Raw genomic sequence first — 13,100 nt, 5'->3', positions numbered from 1 at the left:
CTACAACTATATATGAAAGTTGTAATTAAACAAACAAGACTACAAATGGATGGAGACAATAACTATAGTGTGAGTTTAATGACACCCAGTGATATGGATGAACCTTAGTAATGAGTAACGCCCTGATAAGTGATAAGTGGACTAAATTATTTCATTGAAAGTCTATTTATACAGCGTGTGCGTTGTGCCAACAAGGTACTACTAAGCTCATTAACTAGTACACTTCGTAAGCATAAAATCGTTCACTGCATCCTATGTGTTTAAGTGTTTTTGTAGTCACAATTCTTGACATAAAGATAAGCCTTTAACAAACATTAAGAATGTTTGAGATACGAGTTTATTTTCGGTACCTCTTGTCATGGCTCTGGTTAATGAGCTTAGCCATGACCACTTTCGCCACCACTACTAGCCTTATTTCGAAACCTGGTTGCCCAAGTAAGTGTGGTCACATTACCGTGCCTTACCCATTTGGTATCGGCCTAAATTGTAACACTTCCTATGATCCTCCAAAATCATTCTTAGGCAAGAGTAATTTGGAGGTCATGGACATATCGGAAGCCAGATGCGAATCAGGACCTTTATTGCAACTAGTTGCTACCAAAGTGGGAAGGTTATGAAATCCGTAATAGCAATGATAGGCCTCAACTCCTTGCCACTTGTGTTTTCAGACACTGCGAATAAGTTCACTGTCGTTGGTTGCGATGATGTTTCTGTGATCCAAGCCCAAGGTAGCCTTGGGCGGTCCTTCACAAGTGGGTGTGTTGCAGTATGTTCTAAGCCACAACAAGTGCTAAATGGGTCGTGTTCAGGAACCGGTTGCTGCCAAACATCCATACCAAAAGGATTGAAAGCATTCTACATAAGCACGGTAAGCTTAAGCAATCACACTAATGTGTCCTTTAATCCATGTAGCTATGCTTTCTTAGCAGAACAAGACAAGTTCAGCTTCAACGTCTCTGACCTTTCCGACCTTACATTCGTGGAAAGAACACTTGACAATGTTCCGGTTGTGCTCCAATGGGTGGTAGGAGTTCGTCAAACCTGTCTTCAAGCTCAGAAGAAGTTATCTTCTTATGCTTGCCATCAAAATACCAACTGCACTGATTTTGATATTGCTACAGCTGGAGGATACCGTTGCAATTGTCTTCCTGGCTATGACGGTAACCCTTATCTTACCCCTGGATGTACAGGTCCCTTTCTACTTCCTTCCTTTTCATTAATTAATTTGATGTGCAGTACAAGCCTATATATTTATGGTTGAAGTCAACATGAGTTTGTTGTCCAATCGTCCTACATACATCAACCAAAATATACATTCACAGGAGAATGATGTAGACGTAATTTGATCTCATATCTTAAATACCACCATTATACTCCTATATATTAATCCCCCTCTGTTATTGATTGTGTAACCAACTAGTACTCCCTCTGTGTTTTTTTAAGTGATACATATTGACCGGCACATAGTTTTAGGCAATTTAATTGACTTAAATAAAATAAGAGGTAAGTGGGGTAGTGGAGTATTAAAAAATTGTTAAAGAAAGATAATGGGATTAATAGTTTATTGAAAAGTAATGAATGTGAGTGAAAAGATATAATAAAAAAGTAATAGTGGGTTTGGGTGGGGGCCATGAGAGGAAAGATATATAATATTTTAATGTATTGTTTTGCCAAAAAAGGAAATGTATCACTTAAAAAAACACGGCCGGAAATGAAAAATGTATCACTTAAAAAAACACGGAGGGAATACAAAATATTGTTAGAAAGTCACTACTACAAAAGTCACATCTTACACCTTATATATGTATGTGTCACGTTGCACTCATGCTTCCTTGGATATAAATGCAGTGGCACACGACAAGTTGAAATCTTCTATTAATTATTCAAAAATTTAATTTTCATAGGTTTGGATTGAAATAAGGTGGATAATTATCAATAAACTTTTAAGACCATCTCCATTAAATTAAGGGCTCGGGTAGGGCTCATGAAGAGTGAGTGTTATAAAAACGAGTCAACAATTTAATAGCAATGATATACAAAGTTAATAAATGTAAAATAATACTGTGAGATTTATGCAAGTGAAAATAGTCTAGAGATAAATAAATGGGTGGTAAAGAGCAAACTCAAAACAAATTAAAAGTTAAAGGGATAAATTTCTTATAACAAATTAATCAAGTAATTAGGATTCTTAAAAAAAAAAAAAAGTAGGCCAAGTAAAATAGAATATAAATAATAAAAAGTCTTTAATTAAAATGTACTGTAGGACATAAAGGCTTTTCAAATTTGTAAATTGATGAGCCTCACAAATAATGATTTAATATCAATTGACCACTACTAATGACACGCTTACTGACTTAGATTTAGGTACGACACTATACCTGTAACTCTGTAAGTTCAACATCATCAAAACAATCAAACTGTGTGATAGACTTGATATAGGCACGACACTATACATGTAAGTTCAACATAATCAAAAGACTTAAATTTTACCCTTTTGATGGAGAATTACTAGAACGTATCATATTGTCAATTTTCCATAAATAAATGAGTTTTCCCATATATTGACACCCATGACACCTAAACTTTTTTACTCGTATTTTGCAGATATTGATGAGTGTGGAGCTCCAACCAATTTATGCTCTCATATTTGTAGCAACACCAAAGGCAGCTACTTATGCTCATGTCCCAAAGGATATTTGGGTGATGGTTTAAACAACGGCACCGCCTGTTATAGCATTCACTCATCACTATTTGCTACCAGGTTCAGTTTATGTAAGTTCCCTCTCAGTCTCTCAGTATTCTTAGCTATATGGATTCACTACCTTATTCTTTATAAAATTTTGCTACGTAGCAATGCCGTTAGAAATATTAAGCATTTTGGCTAATAGTTATGCTCGCGTAAAGCCCTAGTGGCCTAGCCTTGCTGGTTGCCGTAGTTAAGAAAAACCTCTGCAATAATTTTTACAGACTAAACGGAACTTCAATTGCAACTTTAATTAAACAGTCTAGCTAAGATGAAATTTCATTATTAAATCCCAATGTAACTTTTGCCTGAAATTGTTGTGCAGGCATGAGCTTTGGATTATTGTTCTTGCTCATATTAGCAAGTTGGATATATTTTACCATCAGGAGATCGAAATTAATTAGAATGAGGGAGAAATTTTTTGAGCAAAATGGAGGATTATTATTCAGGCAACAACTTTTTCAAACCGGAGGAACTATGGATTCATCCAATATATTTTCTGCTGATGAACTAAAAGCCGCAACAAATAACTACAATGAAGATCGTATTTTGGGTAGAGGTGGTTATGGTACAGTATTCAAGGGAAATCTAAAGGATGGTCGCGAAGTTGCAATAAAAAAATCAAGAGTGGCTGATCAAACTCAAGTTGAGCAATTCATCAACGAAGTGGTTATTCTGACACAGATTAACCATCGAAATGTAGTAAAACTCTTAGGCTGTTGTCTGGAAACAGAGGTTCCTTTGCTCGTATATGAGTTCATCTCAAATGGTACTCTCTTTGAGCATATCCATTGATCTAAGGGTGGCATATCTTGGCTTACTTGGGGAAATTGCATTAGAATTGCTGCAGAGGCTGCTGATGCACTAGCATATCTACATTCAGCCGCTTCAATACCAATAATTCATAGAGATGTTAAATCCACCAATATATTATTAGATGAAAACTACACAGCAAAAATATCTGATTTTGGCGCCTCTAGGCTGGTACCGATGGATCAAACTCAGGTGACAACATTAGTTCAAGGAACATTGGGATATTTAGATCCAGAGTACTTCCATACAAGCCAGCTTACAGAGAAAAGCGATGTTTATAGCTTTGGAGTTGTTCTTGCTGAGCTGATTACCAAAGAAAAACCTCTCTCCTTGGACAGGAAAATGGAAGAGAGAAATTTGGCAGCATACTTTGTCTTGGCAATAAAAGAAGACCACTTGATGGAAATCCTAGACTCTCAGTTAGTGAAGGAAGCAAGCAAAGAGCAGCTAGTTACAATGGCTAAACTAGTAAAGGAATGTCTAAACGTCGAGCATGAAGATAGGCCGACAATGAAGGAAGTGGCTGTTAAATTAGGGGGACTGAAGAAGCATCCTTTGGTGAAGCAGAACTACATTCAGACAACTGACATAATCGACCAGGATCTATATCCCGTGCCCTCGAATGGCAATAACGAATATGCAGGAAGTTCAGAGTTCTATGGACAGAATTCGATGCAAATGCATCTCATCTCCGAAATGAACCATCCTCGTTAGCACTTACATCATGCCACCAAGTCTCAAATTTGTTGTATCTTATTCTTTGCTATAATTAAGCTCAGTAATAGACAGTAAAACAAATGCATTTTAAATAGGCCACATTCCTATCCAAATTTAGATCCTCAATTCATTTTAATAAATAATCTTACACCATGAGTTCAACCCGTGAGCCGTGGACGGAGTTTTATTGCCATGGACATTGACTCGAAGAATTACGAGTTTAGTAAATTTACATACAAATTCATAATCATTGCTCGCTAAATGCCATAAGCGATTTAGCGAGCAAGTAGTAATTAATCGAAACGTTTGTAAATCGGCAGTGCACATCTAATTCCTAAAGAATTACGAGTACTTTGTTTTAGCAACTAAATCGAATCCCAATATGATTGCAAAGAAAAAAGCTTGAAAAAAAAAGGGAGGAATAAAGAAGGAAAAACAAAAGGCGAGAAATGCAAAGTAACGCTAAAAAAGAACCCAATCTTTAGCCATTTGCTTTTTTTTTTTTTTTTTTTTTCATTAATAATTCTACAAATTAAATTGAACAATAACCAAAAAAGAGCAATCATTGCTCAAGAGTCTGATTAATTGATTAATTAAGCAGTAAATTAGAAAATTACAAACCCAAAATACAAATTATTTAAATATGAAAGCAAATTGAAGATTAAGAAGCGTTAGATCAGCCAGTATAGATGTGAATACGAACGGCGAGGATGAAAATAGTGTAAAGACCAAAGAAAATAAGAGTATGAATAAAGATGGCTTTGCCGTTAGTCTTCATACCTCCAAACTCAACAGATCGGTTGTAACCCGGTAACTGAAACAGTAATCCCGGTGACAATAACACGAATAGTACCACTCCTACTAGTACTGGTGCCCAATCTGCCATTCTCTCTCTTCTATTATTCTTCCCGGTTACCGGTTACTTTGACGGGGCCCACTTACCCTGTTTAAGGAAATTAAAAAGTTTTTTGGATTTTTGGGTGGTTTTCTGGAATAGTCGGTGAAGGAGGAGAGAAAAAGGAGTGAGAAAATTAAGGGAGTGGAAAAGAGAGGACTTGAGAAGTGTGCAGTGTTTTTATTAGAGTAAAGAAAAATGGAGGAGTGTAATGTGAGTGTCAAAGTCAATTGTCTTGGAACTTGGAAGTGGTTAAGGATGGAAATATCCAAGGTCTGCTTTATTAAACGGGTGAAAATCCAGTTTATATGGATGAGAGGCAGTTGACGGGTGAATCGGGTGATGGATCGGGTCGGATTCGGGTGGTGGTTAATCCCATCCGTCACTCATCCATCCATTCGTTTAATATTATAAATATTCTTATTTTTTAAACATAAATATAAATATCTTATACATATATAATATTTGCATATTATAATTTGTATGGTACGATTATATTTTATTTTTTATGTTAATATTTGACATATCACAATTATTTTAATATTAAAGGGTCAAAATAGTTTTCTCAAGTTTTTTATCTAAAATTAATTTTTATTCACCCACCCGTTAATCGCCTTAATTTAGAAACTCATTCAAATTATACTAATTTGGGTGTTTAGATTGAGTTTTATTAGGTTCGATTAAGTAGAATCTATTAAAATTTTGAGTCACGCTGAACTTGACTTTTTTCTTTTGGGGCAAGGAAAAGAACTCTATCAAACAGAAACCTGTCACAATTCACAAGTTAATGAGCTAAGCACCTTAAAAGTGGGGGGCAAAGGAAATGGTAAGGATATCCCCACCCCAAAGTGTCTCTATTGGGGTTCGATCCCCCACTAGGCCAAGCTTTGCATGGTACAAAATACTTGTACTTGATTTGATTACTACGTACTCCCTCCATCTCTTAATCGTATGCCCATTTCTTTCATTTATTACCCACATAATAGAGAAAAATAGACATAAATAAAAGACGGGGGGAGTATGTAATTTAGGTGTATACACTGATTACTATTAAGTAGGTTATTTATTATTCTATATTACGGAGTTTCAAGTTGTTTTACACAATGAAATTGGTTGAATTTGATATTTTTAAAAATACATATTAAAATTTAACTATCAAGATCTCATATTCCCAAGTAATTACTGGTGCATCAGAACAAGACTAGAGAATCACACGATAGAAATTCATTCTAGACCCTAACCAAAATTCATACTCCTAAATTACTTAATTAATTCTTCCGTTATTTTATTATTACATGTACATTTCTAATAAGATTAAACTTTGTGACCTTAAGTTTACAAAATGCTCCTACTCTATATATCAATCATAATAATATATTAATATATTGTCATATACTCACAAAAATTTTCTTACAATAAAAGTAAAATGTGTATTTTTATGACCTGATCTCATTGATTGAACTAAGCTGAGCTGAACTAAACTGAACTTATTAGAGCTGAACTGAACTGGACTTATTAGAGCTGAAATGAACTGAAATGAATATTTTATAAGAGAAGGAAATTAGGAGCTGAACTTATTAGAGCTGAATTGAACTTAAATGAACTTATTAGAGTTGAACTGAACTAAACTAAACTGACCTGAACTTATTAGAAGTGAATTGAAATGAACTGAAAATAAATAAGGATTTTTTTGCAAAAAACCACCTTTTAAATATTGTTTTTTGCATTTAACCAATTTTTTTAAAAAAGTTGCAAAATTCATCAATTTTGAAAATTTTGTTGCAATTTTAAAAGGTGGTTATTTGAAAAAAAACAAGATTTAAAAAGTAGTTTTTTGCAAAATTTCCAATAAATAAATAATCGTATCAAAATAGGCCCTTAGAAGTCGAGGATTCAACATAGATAATCGGATTGAAGTAACCATAAAGAATGTGTGAACGAAGAAGCAGTTGGGTGGCCCGCCTAATCCATCCACGAGCCACGGACACATCCCCTTGGCCCTTGGGCAGTTGCAGACTTGCAGCAATGCTCTGAGTTCAGAGTAGCTGCTTTCATGGCCTTATGCTTCTCCTTCCCTCCCGATTTTCTCTCTCCTCCAAATTTCCAACCTCTCCTTCAAAACTGCACCAACTCACAACATCTTACCCAAATCCATGCCAAAATCATCCGTTCAAAACTATCTACCAACCCCATTCTTGCCGCCCAATTACTCCGCCTTTATTCTTCATTTGGCAATCTCAACTACGCTTCTTCAATCTTCCATCGAATTCAATCTCCTTCAACCTTTTCCTGGAATCTCATCATCAGAGCTCATACAATCAATTCTTCTTCTTCAAAGTCTCTCATTTTGTACAATCTTATGATATGTGCTGGGGTACCACCTGATAAATTCACCTTCCCTTTCGTCATCAAAGCTTGCGCTGCTTCTTCGGCTGTTGAAAAGGGTAAGGAGGTTCATGCTTCTGTTATTAAATCTGGGTTTTATTGTAAAGATTTGTTTGTTAAGAATACCCTTTTGGATATGTACTTGAAATGTGGGAGTTTAGAGAGTGCACGCAAGGTGTTCGACGAAATTCCTGTGAAAAATGTTGTGTCTTGGACTACGATGGTTTCGGGTTTGGTTGGGTTTGGGGAGTTGGATTGTGCTAGGGAACTGTTTGATCAAATGCCTGTGAGAAATGTGGTTTCTTGGACTGCTATGATTAATGGGTATGTGTCTAATGGGAGGCCTCAAGAGGCGTTCGAGTTGTTCTCTCAAATGCAGGTTGAAGGAGTAAAACCTAATGAGTTTACTCTTGTTAGTTTACTGAGAGCTTGTACAGAACTGGGGAGTCTTAGTTTAGGGGCTTGGGTCCATGAATATGCTTTGAGTAATGGGTTTAAATTGGATGTATACCTTGGAACTGCCCTCCTTGACATGTATAGTAAATGTGGTAGCTTAGAAGAGGCAATAAAAGTGTTTCATATGATGGAAAGAAGGAGCTTAGCTACTTGGAACTCGATGATTTCGAGCTTGGGTGTGCACGGGTGTGGGGATGTGGCATTGGGAATTTTTGAGGAGATGATTAAGGAAAAGGTAATGCCTGATGCAATCACATTTGTTGGGGTATTGAGTGCTTGTCTTCAAACACAGAGAGTGGATGAAGGTATAAATTACTTTAAATTCATGATTGAAGAGTGTGGTATTGTGCCTATATTAGAACATTATGTTTGTATGTTTGAGCTGTGGAGTCGTGCAAAGGATAATGTCGAGACCATTTCAGACGAAGGTCAAAGCTTTGTACAGATTACTGAAACTGAGATGTTTGAGGAAAGCCTTTATGCTAGCTTACCTAGATGAGTTGTATGATTTTTAGACTACCTAGTGTTTCATTGGCTTGTTGGATCACTTGGTTGATATGCCTTCTGTGCATACCATGATTGACCGTGTTGGTAATTTTCAAATGAGTTCAAACTTGCAAGCTACCGGGTTGTGGAACTTAGGTGTCGAACTGTCGATTCTAAGTCAAGCAGTAGTGTACAGGTATTGATTTCTGGTGACTGCAATTATCCAAGCCCAAGATCCCAATACCAGTGATGGAAACCAGGCTTTGGAGTGAACATGGGGTATACGCATTTTCTTTCCTTTTTCCCTTTTTCTTTTTCTTTTTTCTTGTCCTCAAATTCTCTTGCTGCAAATATAATTTAATTTTAATTCTAATGAGATATAGGAATCATATGTAGTACTTGTATGAATTTCAACAGAATGGATGACTTTATCAACAACTGGATTGGGCTTTGTGACTAGGGAAGCTATTGAGTTGTAGTAGTCTAAATGATATGTATCTTGATACATGAAGGGACCAAGTATACAAATAAGAGACAGATTAATATATTGATGTTCAACCATGTCCATGAGTAAAAATCTTAATTAGCAGTAGTTTTTCCCTCCCTTTTATGATGATTGGGTCCCATTGATCAATTTTTCTCAAATCCTCACCAATTTAGTTTGACAGCAAATACTGTGCCCTAGGAGTCATACATTGAAACATTGATGATGCACGTCTCCAATTCAGACAAATCAGAGGATATAAAATGTCTAGCTTTCCGCTAAATGGATTATATTGCGCAAGCTTAAGGATTTTTTTTTTCCTTAGTCCTTAAACATCAATAGAGAATTCTAGATATTCCTGTTTGCTACTTTCTAATGACTGGAAAGGCCTCCATTTGACTCTTGCTAAGTGGAATGGGCATGCCTGTATATTTTAACCAAGTAGAATAAACTTTATCTGCTGTAGGGTCCCCTGTCCCTCCCGACCACTAAACTATATTAGCAACTCATATTAGCCCATGTAATTGGTAGGTGATCGAGATTATTTTAGCTCTCAAAAGAAATACACAAATAGGGACAACGGGCAGCTATCAACTGAAAGCACAACTAGATACACCCTTCAAAGGTCCATGTGAGCTTGACTCCTAAAATGCTACCTTATCTAGGCAAATTAAAGTCATGAGATAATGTTAAAAGAGGGAAAGTTGGGTTATTGATTCTTCAATTATTTAGCTTTATGGGTATCCTATTCTCTTCCATATCGTAGTGCACTTGCATAATAATTTGGGTCTGACCCCTGCTTTACATTCTCATTTCCTGGCTTTGCCTTTTTTCTCTGCCTTTGCCCATATCACTTGTCTCTCATCTCCACATAGTATTAGCTTTTTGTTCTAGTTGTAGAAAAAATGAACGATTGGGCTTCACCGCTCATAGCTACAGCCCTGTTTGCATTCCTCCAACCAGGTTTGATTCTTCAAATACCGGGAAAGCAACAACCAGTAAGTTTCATGAACATGAAGACCAGTGCAGCATCCATTCTTTTCCATGCTGTTATCTACGGTTTGCTGGTTATGTTATTCCTTGTTTTTCTTGATATCCATCTCTACGTCTAAGAGGCTGCAAGATTTTTTTTTTATTTTTTTTTTTTCTGGAGTGAAGCTGCTTAGCTTTCAGTACTACATCTGAAGGGAGGGGAGGCAATTTTTATCTTCCTTTAATTTTGTTGAATTCAGATTGCATTTCTGTTTCAGCTCTGCTTCAGCATAAATAAGAGCACAAATTGATGCTGTACTATTCTGCAAGTTTCTTTAGGAATTTGAGATTTTTTTTTTCTTGTAGTAAAATGTTTTTCTCACAAATTATCAAGTTTGGTCTGCATTAAGGAGTATCCCTGTCTCTGAAATTATCAGGGACTAGGGATTCTACTCATTTCTGGTTGTAGTATAATTTAAATCCAACCTCTGTTGGAGAAGGAGGGGTATAAAAGTTGGATTTTTGTAAGGAAAAAGTTTAAAGGTTGAATTTTTTTTTTTTTTTTTCCATTTTTCCATTATTTTAATTCATATATTTATCAATTTTGGTGTGCAATTAAATGAATTTATGTCTTTCTTTTTTATTTTTTTTAAATTAATTTTTTAATTGCCACTTCCCTATTTTTTTGGTAAGATAGAGGCCCGCTGCCCATGAATCTTGGCCTCTCGCCTCGAATATGCGGACTTGGCCAGTTATTTTGAAGTACTCAGGTTAATTACTTTGGCCAATAACTAACTTAGCACTCTAATGGTATGTGAACTGAAGTATGATCCGTTGAGACGTTTAACATACAATTTTCTAGGTTTTTTTGGGGGGTTTTAACAAAAAGGCCACATTTGACTTATTTGACCAAACATTGGTAGCATTTGATTTACATTTTCTTAAGAAATTTTCGTATGTATACAGTAATACCCATATGTTGATTTACAACTATTACTAAAATTACTCGTATAAATGATGAATGTGGCCTATAATTTTGAACTAGCTGACGTACCTATAGTGATGCTTAGTTAAACTCTTGTAAATGAAGCTTTTCCTTAAACTCAACAACTTGAATTACATTTCATCTGTGAAATTGAATAATATCTTAATTTGTACTAGACTTAAATCAACTATCAATATGAACAACATATATACTAATATACTTAATCACTGTTGTAAGACCAACAATAACATCTTAATTTAAGAGAAGATAACTGGATGTTCTAAGAGCCTGCTTATTGATTTTTAGCAGGACTGATGAGGAAGTAGAGAAATCCGTAAAAGAAAATCGACTTCCCGCTTGTTTTAACGTTGCAGAATTCGACCCATTTTGCTTCTCCGGGTATTTGAGCCACTGTCCCAGGCGACAACAGCAAGAACAGAAATGTTGCTATTATTATAGCTAAGAATGTATGACTCAAATGTATCTCCATAGTAGTATTGCACCTTTCTATTGACTTTTCTATCTTTGCTGATTTATTTCTCCTTTAAGAGCGTAAAAATACGAAATTTGATGGATTTATAAGAGTACAACTTAAACGTGATGTTAAGCGTATAGTATATATATATATGTGAAGCAACAAGCACGCTTTCCCTTCATTATTGAATATTATTGTCATCATCGCATTATAGTAATTAGTAAATGACTTGAGCTAAGATATGGAAAAGTATGCAAGTAATAAAATCTCAATTCAATCATATGTTTCCAATACGGCAACTGCTCTATATCGTAAAGATAGCAATAAAATTTTAGTGTATCATACTACTCCAATGGGACAATTTTACGAAAACGGAAAGGAGAAAGAGTACCCGCTTCAGTGAAACCCCCTAATAAAATGGACATATAGAAATTGAAGAATTTCCTCTGTAAATTAAGAATTGTATTAAGTGATAAATTATGAGACTCTACATCACATCAACAAACACAAATCTTGCTGATGTTTAAAAATCAACAAACAAACACAAATCTAGTCCACCAAATTAGTTAAGTGGAGGCAAGAAAATGACAAAATCTATAAGAGATTTTTTTTAAAAAAAAAACAAAAAAGAGAAAAAATTCCGGTACCAAGGAAAATTTTACCTTGTACAACTAATCAGGATCATAAATTATGTTCCATCATCAAATATTTTTTTTACAAGAAACTCACATAAATTATGATCAGTGTCATACAGAGCTTACAGGGCAATCCTCCTTGTTAGCCAATGTAGACATGAACACCAGCAGCCAACAATAAGATGCTGATCAAAGTGAAAAAGATGAGCGAATGAACCAGTATGGATGGACCGCTCGTGTTGAAGCTACTGAACTCAACCACCCTGCTGCGACCGGGAATCTGTACAAGAAGCCCTGGTGTTAGTAATATGAACAACACCACCGCCACAAAAACTGGCCCCCAATCTCCCATTCTGCTTCTCTTTGTTTAATGATCTTACCTTTCACTTTCTTTTTAATGAAGCAGTGTATAATGAAGTCATGTTTGCATTTGTTTGGTTATATAAAAGATGAAGGGCTGTGACAAAATGAAAAGAGTGCTCACGAAGAAAAGTGTCCGCTGCAAAAGAAAATAAAGTTAAGATGACGACAGAATCAAGCTATTGCGATCGATCACGTATAGTATATATTTAGTCTACAAGCTCCTAATTTATACAGTACAATCTAATAAGCTCGATTATGCACCTTTAACTGTTTGTAATCTTGATAAACCCTCTATGTTCTTTAATTGCAAGTTGGCCAGTTGGAAAACAAAAACATATTACTCCCTCCGTCTCTAAATGTTATTCGTACGCTAATGGTGATCATATCACAAAAGCTAGGAAATTAAAATTAAAAATAATTTTTTTTGCATTACAAGTGGGCCTTCACGTGATGAATCTTGGACATAAGTGTGTTGTCTCCAGATTAATTAACCCATCATATTAATATATTTGTACTAATCAATATTTTCAATTGGGTTAACATAAGTTGGTGATCACATGAGGTCAATAGTAACATGAAATTAACAGGATTTGAATGTACTTTATGTGATTAAGTAACCTAATGAACATGTGAGTTCTGTCTCATTGGTAACATAAGGCAAACAAAATATATAGCTCAAGCTCAACAATGG

General features: G+C 35.4%; 1 protein-coding gene and 2 pseudogenes across 7 annotated transcripts; 2 read left to right on the top strand and 1 right to left on the bottom strand.

Annotated features, from left to right (window-relative positions):
- The first annotated feature begins 383 nt into the window (after positions 1 to 383).
- LOC145638174 (wall-associated receptor kinase 2 pseudogene) lies at positions 384 to 4,594 on the top strand (annotated as a pseudogene). Its single transcript, XR_014114628.1, has 3 exons — positions 384 to 1,190; positions 2,605 to 2,772; positions 3,069 to 4,594. The product of XR_014114628.1 is annotated as a wall-associated receptor kinase 2 pseudogene (transcript).
- A 136-nt stretch (positions 4,595 to 4,730) lies between these two features.
- On the bottom strand, positions 4,731 to 12,575 carry LOC145561084 (uncharacterized). Its single transcript, XM_081621827.1, has 3 exons — positions 12,204 to 12,575; positions 11,955 to 11,960; positions 4,731 to 5,177 (listed from the first exon to the last, which is right to left on the bottom strand). The coding sequence occupies exons 1-3, from the start codon at positions 12,396 to 12,398 to the stop codon at positions 4,950 to 4,952; spliced, it is 429 nt and encodes a 142-aa protein (XP_081477953.1). The 5' UTR covers positions 12,399 to 12,575; the 3' UTR covers positions 4,731 to 4,949.
- On the top strand, positions 7,079 to 11,543 carry LOC145561028 (pentatricopeptide repeat-containing protein At3g26630, chloroplastic pseudogene; annotated as a pseudogene). Of its 5 annotated transcripts, XR_014093636.1 has the most exons (3): positions 7,079 to 8,774; positions 8,913 to 9,977; positions 11,243 to 11,543. The product of XR_014093636.1 is annotated as a pentatricopeptide repeat-containing protein At3g26630, chloroplastic pseudogene, transcript variant X3 (transcript). The 5 variants fall into 5 exon arrangements; XR_014093657.1 differs by lacking the exon at positions 8,913 to 9,977 and having other exon boundaries at positions 11,246 to 11,543; XR_014093646.1 differs by lacking the exon at positions 8,913 to 9,977.
- Positions 12,576 to 13,100: the final 525 nt, after the last annotated feature.

This window comes from Chenopodium album, chromosome 1 (genome assembly GCF_948465745.1).
Source record: "Chenopodium album chromosome 1, dcCheAlbu1.1, whole genome shotgun sequence".
Taxonomy (NCBI): Eukaryota; Viridiplantae; Streptophyta; class Magnoliopsida; order Caryophyllales; family Amaranthaceae; genus Chenopodium; species Chenopodium album.
This window is presented reverse-complemented; position numbering and strand designations above follow the sequence as displayed.